The sequence below is a fragment of the Erigeron canadensis genome, chromosome 9, assembly GCF_010389155.1.
Source record: "Erigeron canadensis isolate Cc75 chromosome 9, C_canadensis_v1, whole genome shotgun sequence".
NCBI lineage: Eukaryota > Viridiplantae > Streptophyta > Magnoliopsida > Asterales > Asteraceae > Erigeron > Erigeron canadensis.
In genome coordinates, this window is record NC_057769.1 from 32,108,020 (window position 1) to 32,125,974 (window position 17,955).

General features: G+C 33.5%; 2 protein-coding genes across 3 annotated transcripts; both read left to right on the top strand.

Annotated features, from left to right (window-relative positions):
* Nucleotides 1–321: 321 nt before the first annotated feature.
* LOC122582512 (putative HVA22-like protein g) lies at nucleotides 322–4,343 on the top strand. 2 transcript variants are annotated; one of them, XM_043754916.1, is made up of 7 exons: nucleotides 322–533; nucleotides 966–1,025; nucleotides 1,256–1,354; nucleotides 1,973–2,029; nucleotides 2,125–2,188; nucleotides 2,278–2,481; nucleotides 3,911–4,343. In XM_043754916.1, exons 2-7 carry the CDS (start codon nucleotides 994–996, stop codon nucleotides 4,181–4,183), a joined length of 729 nt encoding a protein of 242 aa, XP_043610851.1. In that variant the 5' UTR covers nucleotides 322–533; nucleotides 966–993; the 3' UTR covers nucleotides 4,184–4,343. The 2 variants fall into 2 exon arrangements, with proteins under 2 accessions (XP_043610851.1, XP_043610852.1); XM_043754917.1 differs by lacking the exon at nucleotides 1,256–1,354.
* Nucleotides 4,344–6,605: 2,262 nt separating this feature from the next.
* On the top strand, nucleotides 6,606–11,384 carry LOC122580887 (2-Cys peroxiredoxin BAS1, chloroplastic-like). Its single transcript, XM_043753037.1, has 7 exons — nucleotides 6,606–6,874; nucleotides 7,237–7,308; nucleotides 7,425–7,506; nucleotides 7,632–7,711; nucleotides 8,259–8,384; nucleotides 9,034–9,147; nucleotides 11,125–11,384. Exons 1-7 carry the CDS (start codon nucleotides 6,668–6,670, stop codon nucleotides 11,239–11,241), a joined length of 798 nt encoding a protein of 265 aa, XP_043608972.1. The 5' UTR covers nucleotides 6,606–6,667; the 3' UTR covers nucleotides 11,242–11,384.
* Nucleotides 11,385–17,955: the final 6,571 nt, after the last annotated feature.

The window sequence follows — 17,955 nt, forward strand, 5'->3', positions numbered from 1 at the left end:
AGACCTGTTAAAGACACGTTAAGGACACGATAAGACACGTTAAAACACGATAAGATACATTATCAGGTCCCTTATCGTGTGACCTGTTAAAAATCGTGTCGTGTTTGTGTTTGGAAAAAATACACGATTAGCTATCGTGTCGTGTTCGTGTCTTATCGTGTCGTGTCGGACACGATATGTCAGCTGTAATTACATATAGTAATTATTTTATCATGTAACTTCTTAAAAGTTATCACAACTTCGCTTCGTAAAACAACCAACCATGAAGAGTATTAACACTATTTTATTCTTTATCTTATTCATAAACAAATGGTAATCACCATTTCCAACCAAATACACACTCCACCCTTCTCTCTCCTTTTACCTCCCAACACTTCACTCACTCACACACACACACACAATACATACATTGATACATACATACATACATACATATCACCAACAAAATGTTTAGATACATATAGCAACAATCTTCAATAGATTTTTTTCCCCCAAATTCTCCTTTCTTACCTTCTTTTGTTTTTCTTTTTAAGGTAATCTTCTTCTTTCTCATTATAAATATCATCAATCATTCTTCCATTACAGATCCCAAATGGGTTTCTGTTTTTGCATTATATATATAATCTTATTCTATATCTATATCAAATGATATGTATAGGGATTTGATCATGTGAAGTCAACTAAAGCTAGTTAATTTCTTTATAAAAAAAAGTCAGATTCAATTGGGTTAAGTCCCATTTTTATATAGCTAAAAGTATAAATGAAGTTATTATAGCTCAATAAATTTAATCCATTTTTCTATTATTTGTCTTCCTTTCATCTTGTATTGTTGTCAATTGAATTGGGTATGAATCAAGTTATAGTTTTTTTTTTTTTTTTTTGAGAAAAAATAATGTGTGTAAATTTCATCAAGATTTTGTGATCAATAATGACAAACTTTTGGTTTTTTTTATTTATTTTGGCAGTTAAATTTGTATAATATTGTGGAAGAAGATGTTGGGTGACCTCCTTATAAATAGTCTTGTGTAAGTAGCCTTCCTTTAATCAATCTCAAATTATATATATATATATATATATATATATATATATATATATATATAATTTATATTTATTTATATTTTTATTGGGGGAATTTGGGTTTTTAGTCGATTTAGATGGAGGTCCTTGTCGAAGCAGTCTCTCTGTATGAGGGATTGAGTATTGTTGTTGTCGGATTTTTAGACAAGTTTATGTTTGATTATGATATTGTTATCAGGTTGATACTTGGATATGCATATCCAGCATTTGAGTGTTTTAAGACCATTGAGAAGCATAGTGCAGCTAATTCAGAATTAAGATTTTGGTGTCAATATTGGTAACTTTTTTTTTTCTTCATAAAATTATGAATTAAAGTTGACCTGTTTGTTATTGGTCAGTTAGTTTTTAGGATTAGATATTTAGATCAACTTCATTTTGTTTTGATTATTGAATGAGATATTTATCATTTATGTGCCAAGATGGGGTATGAGTTACTTGTTGATGTCTTAATCTTAGGAATATGCTGATAAAGAAACATTATCCTTATCTAAGAAAGGTCAAACTTGGACTTTTGAAAGGTCAAACCCCTTTTTTTCATCAAATTTGAAGTAGTAAGGCTATCATAAATTCATAACATGTATTTGTATAGTGAAAGTTGTACATTGTATTGGATTTTGTATCCGTATTTGAGTTGATGATATGGTCTAACCAATAGGACACGTTAATTCCGCAGAATTTTCTTTTCTTTTCAAACTTCAAAACTTTCTTGAAAGAGTCATGTCTTTTCTCAATTATAGAAATAGTCCAATCTGAGGTAGTAATGTGCTAGTGACTTATACGCTGATATTGTTAATGCGGATATGTTAATTGCTTCTTATGTGCTATCAGTTTGTTAGATAATAATTTGTAGTTCAATGATTGAATTTTGATTTAGTTGGTTATGATATTTTCATAGGGTGATCATCGCAATTCTTACAGTTTTTGAAAGAATCGGCAATATATTCATTTCATGGTAAGTATCAGAACAGCTGTGTACACTAGTAGGCTAGTAGCTGATGTTTTTAGATGAGAATTCACCATAACTTATCATGTGACAAATGTTTACAGGGTACCAATGTATGGAGAGTTGAAGCTAGCCCTTATTATCTACTTATGGTATCCTAAAACTAAGGTAAAGGATGAACGTAAATAGTTTTATGATATGTCACCGTTTTTTTTTTTGTTTTGTTTTTAAAGAGGTTAAGTTTATCGGTGTTTCAGGGAACAGGGTATGTATATAATGCCATGTTGAGGCCTTTTATTGCTCGACATGAGACTGATATAGAAAGAAGTTTAAGGGAAATGAGAGCAAAAGCGTGGGATGTGGCAATATACTATTGGCACAATTCCTCAGAGTTGGGACAGACTAGAATTTTTGAAATCTTCCGGTTATTGGCTTCAAACCCTTCGAGACCAAGATCTGAGGTACCATCTTTTTCCTTTTCGTTTTCAAAAAAATCTGCTAAGCAAAAACCAAAGAAGATATGGTGATACCCTGTTTCTCAAGCAGGCTTCTTTTGTACATTGAACTTCTATAGTTCTTTTTTAACCTTTTGAAATATAATGAAAAGTTACTTGCAAAGGATCCGTAAATTGTCTACAGAAAAAAAAGAACATGGTGCTACAATCTTAGTCGGCTCATTTTAGCCTTCAGTAGAACTTCCCCACTTGATATTTGCTAACCGCAGTTGGCTTGTTTTGGAAATGAGTAGAGCCGATCTAATAAGAATCATTCAAACAAACACTAATAAGTAACAAGTCTTTGTTGGCTAATTTTCTGCTAGAAATTCATCCCAATAAAAATTGTATATCGTATGTCATATTACTCGAGGATTTCACAAGTGGTACAGAGTCGACCCAAGATTCATAGGGACATAGTCACGTAGGGTTCTGCTTCAAGGCCTATTTTGACACAAAGCTTTTAGACCATTTGTCGCAGATGTGAGGTTACAGGCCATGCAAGCCACCCACCATTTAAAGCTTTTTGTAAGTTGATGGTAGTAACCAGTGAGATAAGTACTAACGAATTAGTACTTCCAGATTGGTTAGCGGAATATGGAAAAAAATGACAAGTCATTGTGTGACTATACCTGGTTCGAATTAGTGTGTCTATGAACTCGGGTCTCATGGATTAAATTGCCAAAAGACCCGACGCCATATAACAAATGTTACAATCATATGATGTAATTTAGGACAAAAAACCATTGAGAATTATGGGAATAGATCATTTTATACTTCTTTTAAAAACAATAATATGGCAAGTCATGAGTAATGGATCATGTTGAAATCATTGATTTCTGAATTTAGTTGTTTCTCATTTCTCATCATCAACATCACATCATATAACTTTTGTCGACCTTTTTTGGGCTACCACTTTGGCCCTACTAATAACGGTTTCTTTTACTATGTTTGTATTTGTATGGAAATTTTTTTATTATTTATCTTTTTAACTTTTCATTATCCGTGTATGTTTTCGTCATTACACTATTTACCAATTAAACATCATTTCTACACGAAATTAAATACAAATCTGAACAATTTAATTGAGACGAATGAAGTATCTTATTCTTATTGAAAGGACATGACAATTTATATAAATTAACAAGAAAAAAAAAGGCCTACCAACTAATTGTCTATACTTTTGTTGCTAAGACATGTTGGATACACATCTTTTGTATCAAAAATACATCAGCATTGGAGTATTTTCCACCATTTTATGGGTTACATGTAATTAAGCCCTTTTAATTATGTATAACTAATTTCAATAAAATATTTCATTTGTGACCAAATTCTTCGAACAATTAAATTGAAAGATTTCAAGCTAATGCATGATATTATATTGTATTTTGCATAGGTGTTGCATAATTATCAAAATGAAAGACGCCCTCCACCACCTCCACCGCCACCACCACCTACTCCTCCCCCGGCTACCCCACCAGTAGTACCGCGACAAGATCATGTCGAAGATACATGGGTGCCAACTGCTCCCCCAATGCCAAGCATTAGTCACCGCCAACCGGTCTACCCCGAGGAGCTACATGTACCGGAATCACCAAGTGGATCCAGATCAAATTCAGGTCAAAGAGAACCCGTCTGGCTAAGGTTCAAAAAATCGAGGGGTCTATAAGTTGTTCACTAAATCATCACTAGCTAGAATCATGTAATTTTTGTTGTATCTATGTCAAACTAATAATTAGGGATCTAGTTTTTGATAGTTCAAGTAACAATGAAGTCATTTAACTTTCATAACTAAGTATGCAATAACATAATGCGTAAATTAATTAGCACTTGTCACTGTCATTATCCAAAAAAAAAAAAAGCTGATACGAAGTTATCATGTCGTGTAAAAATTTGTCAACCTTGTATATGACATTCATGGAGTATAATACTGCTCCCCACAAGGCTACAAATATAACAAACTTTTATTAAATAGCATCGATCAGACCTCATTCGATCTCCATTTCACACTAAACCGATTTCATATGTTCCACTATATACTTAAACTTATCAACCACATACTTACACATATTTCCAACATCAACAATAAAGATTTGGTTTCTTCAAAGTTCACTACTATCATCATTGTATCTGCGCCAAAAAGAGGGCGACCATTAGGTCCAAACATTTTTTGTAGTAGTTACAAACTAGTCCAGGGTCGGGTTATTTTGAATTGGGTACAGTTTTGACTTTTGACTATCCAAGTTCAATCCAAATAAAATAGGCTTTTAATTATTGGGTACTATTGACTGCCCAAAAGGTTATGATAGGTTAATGGATAAACAATTTCGTAGAACAAAAAAATTAACGCACGCATCGCAATATCTCATGTACGTGTTGAATTGTTGAAACAAACAAAATAAGGAAAAAGAAACTGAAACATGCAAAAACAATTTTTTACAGATACGGATAAAATATTACGAACAGAGGTCTAGACTATCTTATCTTAACTGGGTTTACGTTAGAGAGTCCCGAAACTCATTAGGAGGAAAGCTTCCTATCACTTCACGTGAAGACACAACAATTAATAAGGGTAAACTTGTCTCTTTAGGTCTCTTTAGGTTTCGAATCTAAGTCTCCTTAAATCCAAACCTTCATTAAAATAACTTTCCTTTGTCATTGGGCTATCAACCCATCAACAACCGAAACATGCATTTGATTGATCATAACAAAGGAATAGGTAAGAAGCATAATCTAGACCTGATACGGGCATTTCTAACAATAAAATCGGCAAAAGTTAGTATAATGATATTATTGAAATCACTCAATTATGTCCAAAATATCAAAAATGGGTTATCTGGGTCACCTAAAATTTTATACATTCAACCTATACCACAAATAATATAGTAATACATTTTTGGTTTGGGCCCACCCGAATAAACCACCTTAAAGCCCGAATAAGGTTACCTGTACAAACCTAAATCTATTTCGGTTGGATATTTGGATGGATATTTTTAACGGTAGAATTGTAATCAAATTCCTCAGTCCTCACTATGTAATTCTACCCCTTTGATTCCCTTAAAGAATGGTATTATTTATCCTCGAAATGTCTTTTCCCCTTTTTATCTCTTATATTTTCTCTTTAAATCCACTTAAATATCAAATGAGACACTACTAAGAAAGTGGTTAAACTTAATACTCTAAGAGGTCTTAGTTTTATTTTTCAAAATCTAATTATATGTATAAAAAGTTGTAAAATAATAGATAAAACACTAAAAAATATTTATCATTTTTGAGTAGCAACCAAAAAATTGTCAGAACTTATAAGAAAAAAACGCATTAAATTAGTAGCACAAAAAGAAGAAAACTTTTTAAAATTTTGCTTCACCTAAACTTAACATTAAAGCCTTTAAACTCCAAATGTTACATTTGACCAAAAGTTAAAAAATCATCTTCAATATTCGAAACTTATGTTCTAAACAATCTCAAAGAGTAACGCTAATGTACGGATTCCACTTTTTTTTCTTTTCTTTTGGAATAGCTTGTGTTTATTCTCTTGATTTTAACTAAATTAATTTGCAAGACATAAATTATCATGCATATCTATATATCTACCAAATTAATAGCATTTATTATTTTTGGTTCAAAAAAGTGTTATTCTGTTAGACTATCTCCAATGGGGATGTTTTTGGGCGCCTTTGGGTGCCCTTAGATGCCTTTGGATATCATTTGCGGTTAAAGCTTGTCCAAAACTAAAAATTTTTTGATGCATGCCCTTAGGTGTCCTTACTTATATTTATTTTGTTTCTAGTAGAGTTAAAGGATATATAAGGATATGTAAGGATATTTGTATGGTTGAAGATAAAATTATGAGATTTTAAGGATTTATAAGGATATATAAAAATTTGTAAGGATATGATGTGACAGTTCAAGAACGCCTAAGGACGTTTTTATATTGGAGTAGCCTTCCCACAAAGAAAAAAAAAATTAAAATATGGAAGTTGACCATCGAAATTCAATTTAAAAAGTCAAACAATTTATCCATTTTGAGTCACAGTCACTCTGATCGACCAACTACAACATTTTATATCATATCCCCTTTCAACCAATCTACAGATATAGAGATAGATATAGATATACAATTCTCCACCACACAAAAACCCAAACAATAATAATGGCTACTGCTTGTTCAGCTGCTGCTCTTATTTCTTCCTCAAACCCTACTTCCAAAATCTCCTCTTACATTTCCCCCAAATCAACTCTCTCTCAAACCCTAAGTTTTTCCAGCTCTTCTTCCATCACTTTCCGATCCAAATCTCTCCGCTCCGCCGTCTCCGTCCGCTCCGCCGCCTCGCGCCGCAACGCCTTTGTTGTCAAAGCTGTAAGTAGTTCACTTTATTTTTACACACTTTGACTTAAGTTTGTTGACTTGTTATTCACGATTGTTGATTGATAATTGTTTAAGTTGTAGTGTAAGTAGGTGCTCGAGAACCGATAAATTTACAAAAAAAAAAAAAAAAAAAAAATTTATAATAGCAACTAACATTTTCTGTGTAAAAAAAATAATAAAAAAAGTAGGTGATCGAAAATGTTTGTATAAAATGAGTTTTATAAGCAGTTTTACTATGCCCATATTCAGGATAAGAAAACTATTTCATGAACAAAAATATTTGTTTAAAATGCTTATGTCATGAAAATGTACTAGTTTCTTAATTTTATTTTATTTTTTTAATATCTATGTAGGGACTACCACTAGTTGGAAATAAAGCACCAGACTTTGAAGCAGAAGCTGTCTTTGATCAAGAGTTCATCAATGTAATTGAAATGATTTCTATCTTTTCTTTAGATATCTTGGTAGTGTAGTCACAGTCGTTTTTGCGTATTTGAAGACATCGAGAATTTCTGTAACTTTATAAGGTTTGTTGTTGCAGGTTAAGCTCTCTGATTATATTGGGAAGAAATATGTGATTCTCTTCTTCTACCCTCTGGACTTCACTTTCGTTTGCCCAACTGGTGACTTCTTTCTTCTAATGTTTCAAGAGCGATTTAGTTGCCGAATGTTCTTTCTTTCTCTCCTAAGCTATTAGTATTCGCATGCTAAAAGAAATTCTTAATTAATTTTTATTTCTGATATGCAGAGATCACTGCTTTCAGTGATCGTCATGCTGAATTTGAGAAGCTGAACACTGAAATACTGGGGGTTTCTGTAGACAGTGTGGTATGCTTCCTGATGATGCATTACAATTTATCAACCTCTTCGTTGATGCTATTATTTTCTGTCATTTGTATCAACTCCCCATTTGTGCTATTATTATGTTGTGTCTTTAAACCGTATTTTTCATCGATGTTCTATATATTGTATCTTTTAATCTTGTCAAATGATTGTTGGTCTGTCATATGATCTGATTGCATATGGCCTTAGGTGTTGTTAGTCTTACTTTACGAAAGATGAGCAGTAACCTTTTGTGACCAGTTCGTGAAACCTCAACATTTGTCAGATTTTCTTGTAATTTTTCATGATGAAGCATGTGATGGGAAACACACTACTTAACATAGAAGATACTAGTGACTTAATTTCTGGTAATTAATAAAGCCTCTTATGCTGAGATAGATACAGAATTATACTTAAAAATCTGATCTTTGGCAAGTTAATTATTATACATGCTAGTTTTGTGGCTTTAGGGTATAAAGGTTTTCACTATAGCTTTGATGTACTTTGTTGATGGATGAATACGATAATGACATAAGTGTTTACTTTTTTGTAGTTCTCCCATCTTGCGTGGGTTCAAACAGACAGAAAGTCTGGGGGTCTTGGTGATCTGAATTATCCGCTGGTTTCTGATGTGACCAAATCAATTTCAAAAGCTTTTAACGTGTTGATCGAAGACCAGGTATGCTTTTGATGTTAGTTGCTAGTTTTTGGAACATTCAAACGCTAATGTGTCTGCTAAAATTGTGATTATAGGTTGCATTTTTTTACCATTTACTTAAGAAGGGTTCAGTTCTGGTTCTGTTTTATAACCAACGGGTTTAGATTATAATTTTTTTAAAAAAGGAACGAGTTAAGGGTTGCCGCCAAACTGTATCTTTTGTGCTTAAATCCTTTTGTATCACTTATCAAAATAGATAAGTTGTAACCAAATTTATTCCATGGCATAGTTATCTTTGACACAAAAATAATTAAATTTGGGGTTAACCTAACTTGACCAATAGCTAAAATTTTGCCTTCTAACCCAAGTTGTCCAATTTTTCACATCTGGTAGTTTTCTTTATATGTACTTATGGACTACATTATCATCTTCGATACCGGTTTTAATAATTTATATGTTTTTAGTATTTGAGAATGTGTCATATAGAAAGACTGTTGATATCAATTAAAGATACTTTCAAATGTTGGAATTTGATGTGAATAACCACGACTATTATCTGCACTAAGCAAAATGTTGGCAGATTACAGGAATGATAATTGTTGCATTATTAAGTTTGTAGCCTAACTGCAATTGATAAAAGTTATATCGTTTTGTGGTCTCTAAATTTTAGGGAATAGCATTGAGAGGGCTTTTCATTATTGACAAGGAAGGGGTGATTCAACACTCCACGATTAACAATCTTGCAATCGGTAGAAGTGTGGATGAAACCATGAGAACGCTTCAGGTAGTTAACTATCACTTTACTCGCTTCATCCAACAAAAGTTGCAACATTTCATTTTTGGCAGTTTTTGATCGAATGTAAGAATTTTGTCTATTATATGGGTTCTTAGCATAGTTGTCAAAAGCGAAGGCGACCTCAAAGCGCAAAGACCCCAAATAGGGCAAAGGCGAGAGACGCAAAAAAAGCGCAGGCCCGGAAAAAAAAGCGCACTAAGTAAATAAATATAAAATATTTATATATAGTGAAAAATAATAGTAAAAAAATCAGATGTCAGTTATAATGCCAAATATCTTTCAAAAAATATAAACTTTTCAACCAAAAACTTCAAATTATTATAAACATATATAAAAAATATCATAATTTTTCTTCCCCCCATTTTATATTTTCACTCTTTCATCTTCTTAAACAGACTATGGTCACTCATTTTGGCCGGAAAACATTAGATCTAGCCATGATTTGGCCGGATCTTGAATGATTTGGTCGAATCTTGACCCATTTGACCTTTTTGACCGCCGTTGACAACCACAGTTGACCGTCGTTGACCGCCTTTTTCATGGTCGACTTGGGCCTAGGGTTTCAGGCGCTGGAGGTGCGCCTCGCCTGCCTTTTGCGCCTAGGCGCAAGAGGCGCTCGCCTTTGACAACACTGGTTCTTAGCATTTGCATTAGATTTGTTATAAGTTAATGGCTTCCTTTTATATTCCCCTTTGAAGACGTTGTCTTTGTTCGTTTAATCAGACGCCTCACCGTCAAAACGACATTGTAATAGTCAATCAAATTGGAGATTGACTTCCATCAAAACGACGATGTTTTGAAGATCACCAGCATTCTGTGTCACACTCATACACTGCGTTTCTTTTTGTCCAACTCACTGCCAAATGCCAATTCAGACATATAGTAGGAAAGAGGCACCCACAACTATCTACTAGTTCGTTAACTCTGGGTCACATCACACACACTACATTCCTACGCATATACCATATAAAACTCATTATGATAAATGAAAACTATCATCACAAGTTATATTGCAAAATGAAACTCCAGTTGTGAATGGGTTTCAAAATACTCATCAACTAGACAATCACATTGAAGTTAGATAACCTAGATTTAAAATGGATCAAAACAAACAAACGTAAAAGCATACATACATGTGGAATTTACGTGTAACCTTGATCAGCTATTTAAAGTCTACCATCTCTGCGGACAACTATTTCTTCGTTATATGAAGTTGTGCCGGTTATTTGAAGGTTGAAAAGAACCGTATCATGAGAATATGCTGATGGAGTTGGCTTGCCGTCTTGACATTCATGTCGCTCAAAGACTGGTTGTCGCCGAAAATGTTGGACTCTAGGGATTTAGCTGGGTTTATACGTTAGTTTCCACACGTATGTCTGCTATTATGCTTTTTCTATTTATTCGTTTAAAGAACTTTCCTATCAAATTTTGGTTGTCTAGTTGATGAGCCTTTTGATGGTATTGACAACTAATGAGTTTTATATTGTAATGTAGTTCTTATGATGATTTTGCTTGTATCCTAATGATGAGTTTTGTTTTGGTATACGTATGTTTGTCAAAGAGCTAGTAAATATTTGTGTGTTCCTTTGAAACCGGTGTTTGAAATGGCAGATTGATTGTAAGAAAAAGAAACTGTGTATTGAGTGACAGAGTGTCTGTGTTCATCCAAAACATGGTTGTGATCAAATTCGGTCTCCGACTTGATGGAATATGACGGGCATTGTTTTGACGGTGAAATTTCCTGTACTAAGATGATATCAATATCTGTCAATACAAGTCAAGGTCATTAGTTTATAATGAAATGTTGTAGTAAATGTGGGGTCTTTTATTCTGGACAATCCACCAGAAAAATATGCATCTCTAAATTGTATCTGGTGTATGACACTGCTTAGTATGGTCAAGCTTGTTTGGCAGGTGTATAGTACTATTAGTATAGTACTACTTGTTAATGGTTTTTGTATGTAGGCATTGCAATTTGTCCAAGAGAACCCTGATGAAGTATGCCCAGCTGGATGGAAGCCTGGGGAGAAGTCAATGAAGCCAGATCCAAAACTCAGCAAGGAGTACTTCGCAGCAGTGTAATTTATCCAAAACTCTTGTGAACACAGAGTTTCATTGAATGTATGATATTGGATTATCAGAGCTGTTTTTTTCCCGGACTAATAAAACTTACTACGAATGTATTCTGCTGTTAAAGTTGTGTTTCAGAATAAACTTTTTGTGAATTGCCTCGAGGAAACAGTCTAGAGCTTGTTTCACGTCACCAGATCCGAGAGACGATGAATACAAGTTATTTAGTGTAGGTTGAGATATGTTTTGTGTTGTGTGGTGATAAGGTTCTGTATCTATAGTTGGCCAAGGAAAGTTTGTGGTTTAGAATGTACTCCGTAATTCTTTCAGGATTGCCTTGCGGCAACTACCCCAAACTCATTTTACACCACAATATTTGCAATGTTGAAAACAAGTTAAATATCTATTGTAGGTTAAGATATGTCATGTATTGTGTGCCGATGAAGGTTTGGTATTTAGAGAGGGCCAAGGAATGCCTTGCAACACCTTTCTCTCGACCTTTGTGGTTGTATAATTCCTTTAGTCAAGTACCAGGCTATAATATGTGCCTACCTGTGTAAGCCAAGGTTGATAAACACACTCTCAATGCTCTCGCACATAATTGTGCTCTTTCCATTGTGTATGAGCCATTTATCTTGTTATCATCTCGATCTCTCAGACATTCTGCGGTATGTGGATGGGTTGCAGTCTTGCTGACTACAAAAAAGTTTGTTCTGCATGAGTAGCTGTGGTCTTTTGGAAGTGGTTTTGGGTCATTTCAGGTTATAACAAGTAATTTAATAAGCTTTATTAATTAAAGTGTGTTGCTCTAAATTTAGCTTAACTATAAGGCAGGCCCCTACCCCCTTTCAATTTCTTTCATTAAATAAGATGAGGCCCTCTCCTCATATATCTCCATCATAGCTTTACTCTTATCTTTTTTCTAAAGGAGCTACTTTTAATAGCGCATATAGAGTGTCCAATAGAATCCACAGTATAAAAAAAAATTGAATAAAAGGAGCTCTCTACAAAATAAGAAATATGTAGCAAATTCAAAAACACTTAGTGGCCATCTCCATGGATGCTTAAAATTTTTTTTTTATTGAAAGAAGACCAAAAAGTCACTCCAAATTTATATCTAAATGTTTTTTCTTTTTTAAGAAAACCATCTTTCTATAGAAGATTACTATTCATCATCTAAAATTAATTTATCATTATATAATAATTTATTAATTTATTATAAGCAAATGAAGTAATAAGACATGCATAAAGTAAATATAGAGTAAGATACAAAAACACCATTCCCTCCATATATATAAAAAATGATTAATCCTTCTAACTAATCTAACCTAAAAATCTTTTTTAGAAAGATATATGGTTTAAGTCTTGAAGATGACTTTAGAACGTTCCCAATGGGCTCTGTCAGTTTACTTGTTGCTTATCAACAATTGATGCCATAGTTAGTGTATAGTCGTTTTAATGAATCACTTCCATTGTTCGCTAAACCGACAAGCCAAAGAGGAGTGGATCTCCATTTCAGATCCACCGTTAGTTATTTTCTTCTTAGTTTTAATAATTGGTAGGATAATAAAAAAATAAATATGAGATACTATTGACAGTGTCACTTTGAAAATTACTTTAAAAGTGTTCGGGTTAGGCAAATGTGGCAAAATTGACAAGCAGTTGAGTATATCATCATTTGGGAATTGTATTAGTAATACAATTTACACTTTTCATAATAGAAAACATCGAGTTCGTATGCTCCATTCAAAATCCGTTAATTTCTATACTGAATTATGAGGAATTAATTAAAATGGATTTCTTTACTACTGTACGTATTATATTGTTATTGTTGAAAAATCTTTCATAAATTACTTATATAAGACATGTCAAAGGTGAGGAGTCTTTGTAGACATGCATGTTACTGATCGTATAGTCGTACGTATTTGCTATATATGTTTATAAACATTTTTGTAGAAGTTGTTCGTAATCGTAATAGTTTAAAATCCTTTTCATTTTCCATGTTTTTGGTAATGTAATTCCAGTCCGATTGCGACTGATTGAACAACCCTAGCCACATTTATGATTCATGGCAGCTCCCCAACTGTATCCTCTGCCGCCAAAACAGTCACCTTTTGCTATAAAAACTAAAAAGTGTCATTATATATTTATATGGGACAAAAAAAATAAGTTATACGAATTAAAGTACCCAAAAGGTATATGAGATCAAGGTGTTCCCACCAGCCATTTTGCAAATCTAAACGTTTGAAATTCGATACGGGAGAATCCTAGTCCTTTCCACGTTGCCTACTTCGTCATGTATAAGGAGAGGATGATATACAACATGTAAAATTGTTATTTCCGTGATAGAAAAAATAAGTTATACGAATTAAATGATATATTATCTACAACTCTAACTCAATTAATATTATGCCATCATGCATCTTAATTAGGGCACGTATTATGAAAGTCATTAACATCAAATAGTAACACATAAATTCAAATATCTAAGATATAATTTGACCAAAGCAAAAGCGGACACCAAAGGTATAGTTTGCATTTGCACAATACAAAAAGGTCAATATTATTAATAGCACTTCACTATACCTTTTGATTAATAAACTTTTTGGGATCATATATATTATCCGCCAAACAATATTCAAAAATCAAAACCTCCAAAAAGACAATAATAGCAGCCGGTTACAATCCGGTAACCCATTTCCCACCATACTACTACAAAACCAAACTTTTTTTTTACACATTCCATTTTTAACATAATACCAACAAAACAAAATGAGCATAGGCAAGCTTGCCATAGCTCTAACCATAATCTTCGCCATCTCCGTCATCATCCTCGCCGCCGAACTACTTTACGTCATCTACCGCCGTCGTTCTTTCCAAACTCAAACCCGGGTCGACCCATCCGGACCTCCAGAACAAAACCCAGATGGATCTTTAACTACTAATGATCATCACGTTATAGATGTTTTCAAGATGTTGGAAAGTACTAATAACGGACGGAATATTCTTTGTACTATAAAAGAAGACGATAGAGAAGAACTGGATTCAAGCAGGTCATCATTAGTGACTGAAAAAGTGTCAATAGTGACCAAAAATGTGTCGTTGCAAGAATTTCTTGAGGCGGAAGCGGCGGCGGAAAAAGTTGTTTTGAAGAGAGTTGGTGACGTGTCTCCGTATGATTCGCCGTTGTTTTTTACTCCGGTTGGGTCTCCGTCAAGGGATGACTGGGAATATGTTTCTCCTGTGACGAATGGAAACATTGGTGTCACTAAAAGTTGCAAACTTTAGGGACGGGTTGTGTAATTTTGAAAAGGTGAGAACGAAAGATGTAATTTCGTGCAAATTACAGAAACAGTCCTTGTAATTAATTAGCTACTTTGAAATGTATGTTTAAGGTAGCACATATATATATGGCGGGTAAAAAGATAGACTAGTTTTTGTACTATATATGTTTAACATAGTAATTAAGCATGTTAATTAGCTACTTTGAAATGAATGTTTTATATTCTGTCCGTACGTAGGTATTAAATGGATAACTGACTCATTATCTTTTTCTGATTTTATTTACTTCTAATAGTTTGTGGACTTGTACTGGTATCGCAATATCATTTGATCACTTAATTTGATGGTGGTGTTCACGCAATAGCGAAGTTTTATGCATGTAAGTTGTAACGTGATAACGAGGCCTTTGTGATGCCAATCCATATAGCCGAAGCTACCTCACAGGCGAGTAGAGGACGAAGGGGCGCACGTACGTTGATCACCCCTAAATTGCTATATGTGTTGAGTTCCTACATATATAATTGCAAGAGATTTGATCAATTTAAATGGGTGAGAGGGTGTAACTAGTTGGTCAATATCATGATCAGTTTCTGTAGCTAAAAGAATTGAAGTGTAAATGGTTTGTACTTATATATAATTATAACTGCACACGTGTGAAAATGCATAGGTTAAATTGGTTAATATAGTAAAAGTCGTAAAACAAAAAAAAAACTCCTCTTGAAAATAATTATGAAGCACTACTATATAACTTTGCATTTTCAAGAATTATGTTATGACACACTATATAACTTGAAAATAGGGGTAGCTACTAGCTAATTGGGCTTTGGCAGAACGTCGATATCGACCAATTCTGCTCGCAACACACAAGTTTGCAATTTGCATTCAATATTGTCAATTGTCGTACACTCGTACTCACCAGTAGCTAGATAGAAATTGATGCCTATGGGTCCCATCATATAATATTTGACTATTTGCTATTTTTTAATTTATAACCCTTCCTATATTAATAAATTCAACAATTTTTATACCTAAAATACACTTATTTTTTAATCTTAATTTTCATATACACTTAATTAATATTTTTTATACTATTTAATAAATAAAACAACCCTTTCTTTAAAAGTTATTGAAAAATTATTTAAAATACCATTAATGATTAAATTACAATATCAGTTTTTTTTTATCCAAAATATATCCATTAACATTTTACATCAATTACCTTTCCATCAATTATCTACATCACTCGACGACGCCTCCACCACACCGTTGCCGCCACAACCACCACTGTATTGCGCGAAAATCGTGCTAGTTTAATGAATGTATATTTATATTTAAGAAAACGAGCATAAAAAAGTTACATATATATATATATACGGGTAATCATCTGTACTGCAGATTTTTAACGTAAATTTATACCTTCAACCCCTTGAATTTTATAAGATGCATCCAATAAATCTTCCTCATGTGAGAGAACGTACCCATGATGGGTACATCTCCAGTGAAGATACTAAACCCATACATATATATGTCTAAAAGTACAATTATTTTGTTACATATAATGTGCCAACAATCGGATGATAGACCTTAAACATGACCGCCAAATCATCCAAATGAATACGAATTAAGACCCACAAACCACACGGGACTTCGAGCACAAATGTTTCAAGGAAAGCCATTATTTATCTCTATGAATAGAGTGTACGTTAATTGATAAGAGATTTAGACAGAAGAGGTGTTAACAATTTTTTTTTATTATATTCATTTAACTCTAAAAGAAACTCCTATTGTTAAACAGATTCATGGTGTTATACTTTATATACGAACAGAATAAAAATATCGACTGCATGTGTGGCAACATTGATGTGTTGATTGATTGAATGTGACCATACAAAGAACGTAATTAATGTGTATGTCAAAATTCTAAAATAGATGAAAGATGTTAGACATTGGCCTGGTTTAATGAATACTTTTTAGGTGACCAAAGTTCTGTTGAGGAAGATAGAAAAGTAAACGAATTAAGGTACTTTTCATTATTCGCATTATAATCTCTTCTGGTCGATTGCATTGCTATTTTTATGGGTTAAAGGGTTGCTTTGTTAATTTTTTGGAATAACTTAAAATACAATCTAGCTAATACTCGAAATGTTTTGATACCAGATTTCGACAAATCAAAAACATTAGCACTAACATTTTACATGGAAATAAGGCAGTAGTCAGGATCAACAGAAATATGTATTGAACATGAAAGCCATATTGAATTTGACTCCTACAAAAGATTAAGCCATATTTCTATAAGATTAAGCCATATTAATAGTACGTGAAACCAAAAGATTGAATTTGACTCGTACGTTGTTAATATCCCCCCTCAATCTTATGGTTCTAACATACATACTTCAAGTACAAAATACGCAAAGGAACTTCATTGCAGCAGATAAAACACAAAAAAACTAAACAAGTTAACATAAGTAATGGAAAAACACGATTATATGAAGTTATAGATATATGGAAACTTCCCTGAGCATAAATCCATGTTTTTTCTTCTCACTTTCGCCATCAAAGTTTCACTTTTTAAACTGCGTGTAAGTTTTGATAAGAGAGGCATGATAGCTACTCAACTTCTCTTAGTTCAGGTTTGCAAAATATGCAGAAAGACAACGCTTCTCAAGTGACGGAAGGAGTTGGGGTGGTCTCCAAAAGGTGCTAGACTGATATTCAATTTTACCCTTTATTTTTTCCTCTGATATAGTATCCCGACTATAACAAAAAACAATGCAAGAACTCAAATTATCTCTGTTGCTACTACAAGCCTTTTTTAAGAAAAGGGGTGCGCCTGAGACAAAGACGAGGGTGTTCTAGAGAAATCTGGAGCAGAGAAAGACGTGCAGCACCAAATAATGTTCAAATAATCACGTATTATATACAGAGTGAACCCAGCTGATATGTTATCCGTTTTGAAGGTACCCTCAGAACCATCCATGGCAATTGGCCAATTCGCCATTAAGCAGTCTATTGCTATGTAATGGAGTCTAAAGAGCCCGTTCCATCATGATCAGAAACATATTGAAGCAGATATATATTATCAGCTTTGAAGAAATCCACAAAACCATCCACTCCGACTGCAAGCTTGGACCCTTCACAACACAGGTGGTCAAGTGTTGCTGTTTGGATCCCTCAGCGTGTTGTTTTAGTTTGTTGGGTGGCACAGTGAGCGTCCGACTTATTGGGTTTTTTTTTGCCTTGCTCCCTTTTTTATTATATGGAACCAAAACATGGGTTTCCAGTATGTTGGGTTGGAGATAAAAGTGGTTCAGTGTGTTGGTCAGCGTATTCTACGTGACACAAAGAAATTGAAGTTTGTGTTGCATTGATTGAGCGGAGACCAATGAGGAGCCAATCATAGTGCCAAAAAGCTTACTAATGCAATTGTCTAACTTCCCAATTGGC

Bases quoted from the DNA above. Each gene is read 5' to 3' on its own strand.
- LOC122582512 (XM_043754916.1), top strand. From the start codon at position 994: ATGTTGGGTGACCTCCTTATAAATAGTCTTGT. The intron at 2,030-2,124 runs GTAAGTATCAGA...AAATGTTTACAG, and splicing joins GGCAATATATTCATTTCATG to GGTACCAATGTATGGAGAGT. The intron at 2,189-2,277 runs GTAAAGGATGAA...TCGGTGTTTCAG, and splicing joins TATGGTATCCTAAAACTAAG to GGAACAGGGTATGTATATAA.
- LOC122580887 (XM_043753037.1), top strand. From the start codon at position 6,668: ATGGCTACTGCTTGTTCAGCTGCTGCTCTTATTTCTTCCTCAAACCCT. The intron at 7,309-7,424 runs GTAATTGAAATG...TTGTTGTTGCAG, and splicing joins TTGATCAAGAGTTCATCAAT to GTTAAGCTCTCTGATTATAT. The intron at 7,712-8,258 runs GTATGCTTCCTG...ACTTTTTTGTAG, and splicing joins GGGTTTCTGTAGACAGTGTG to TTCTCCCATCTTGCGTGGGT.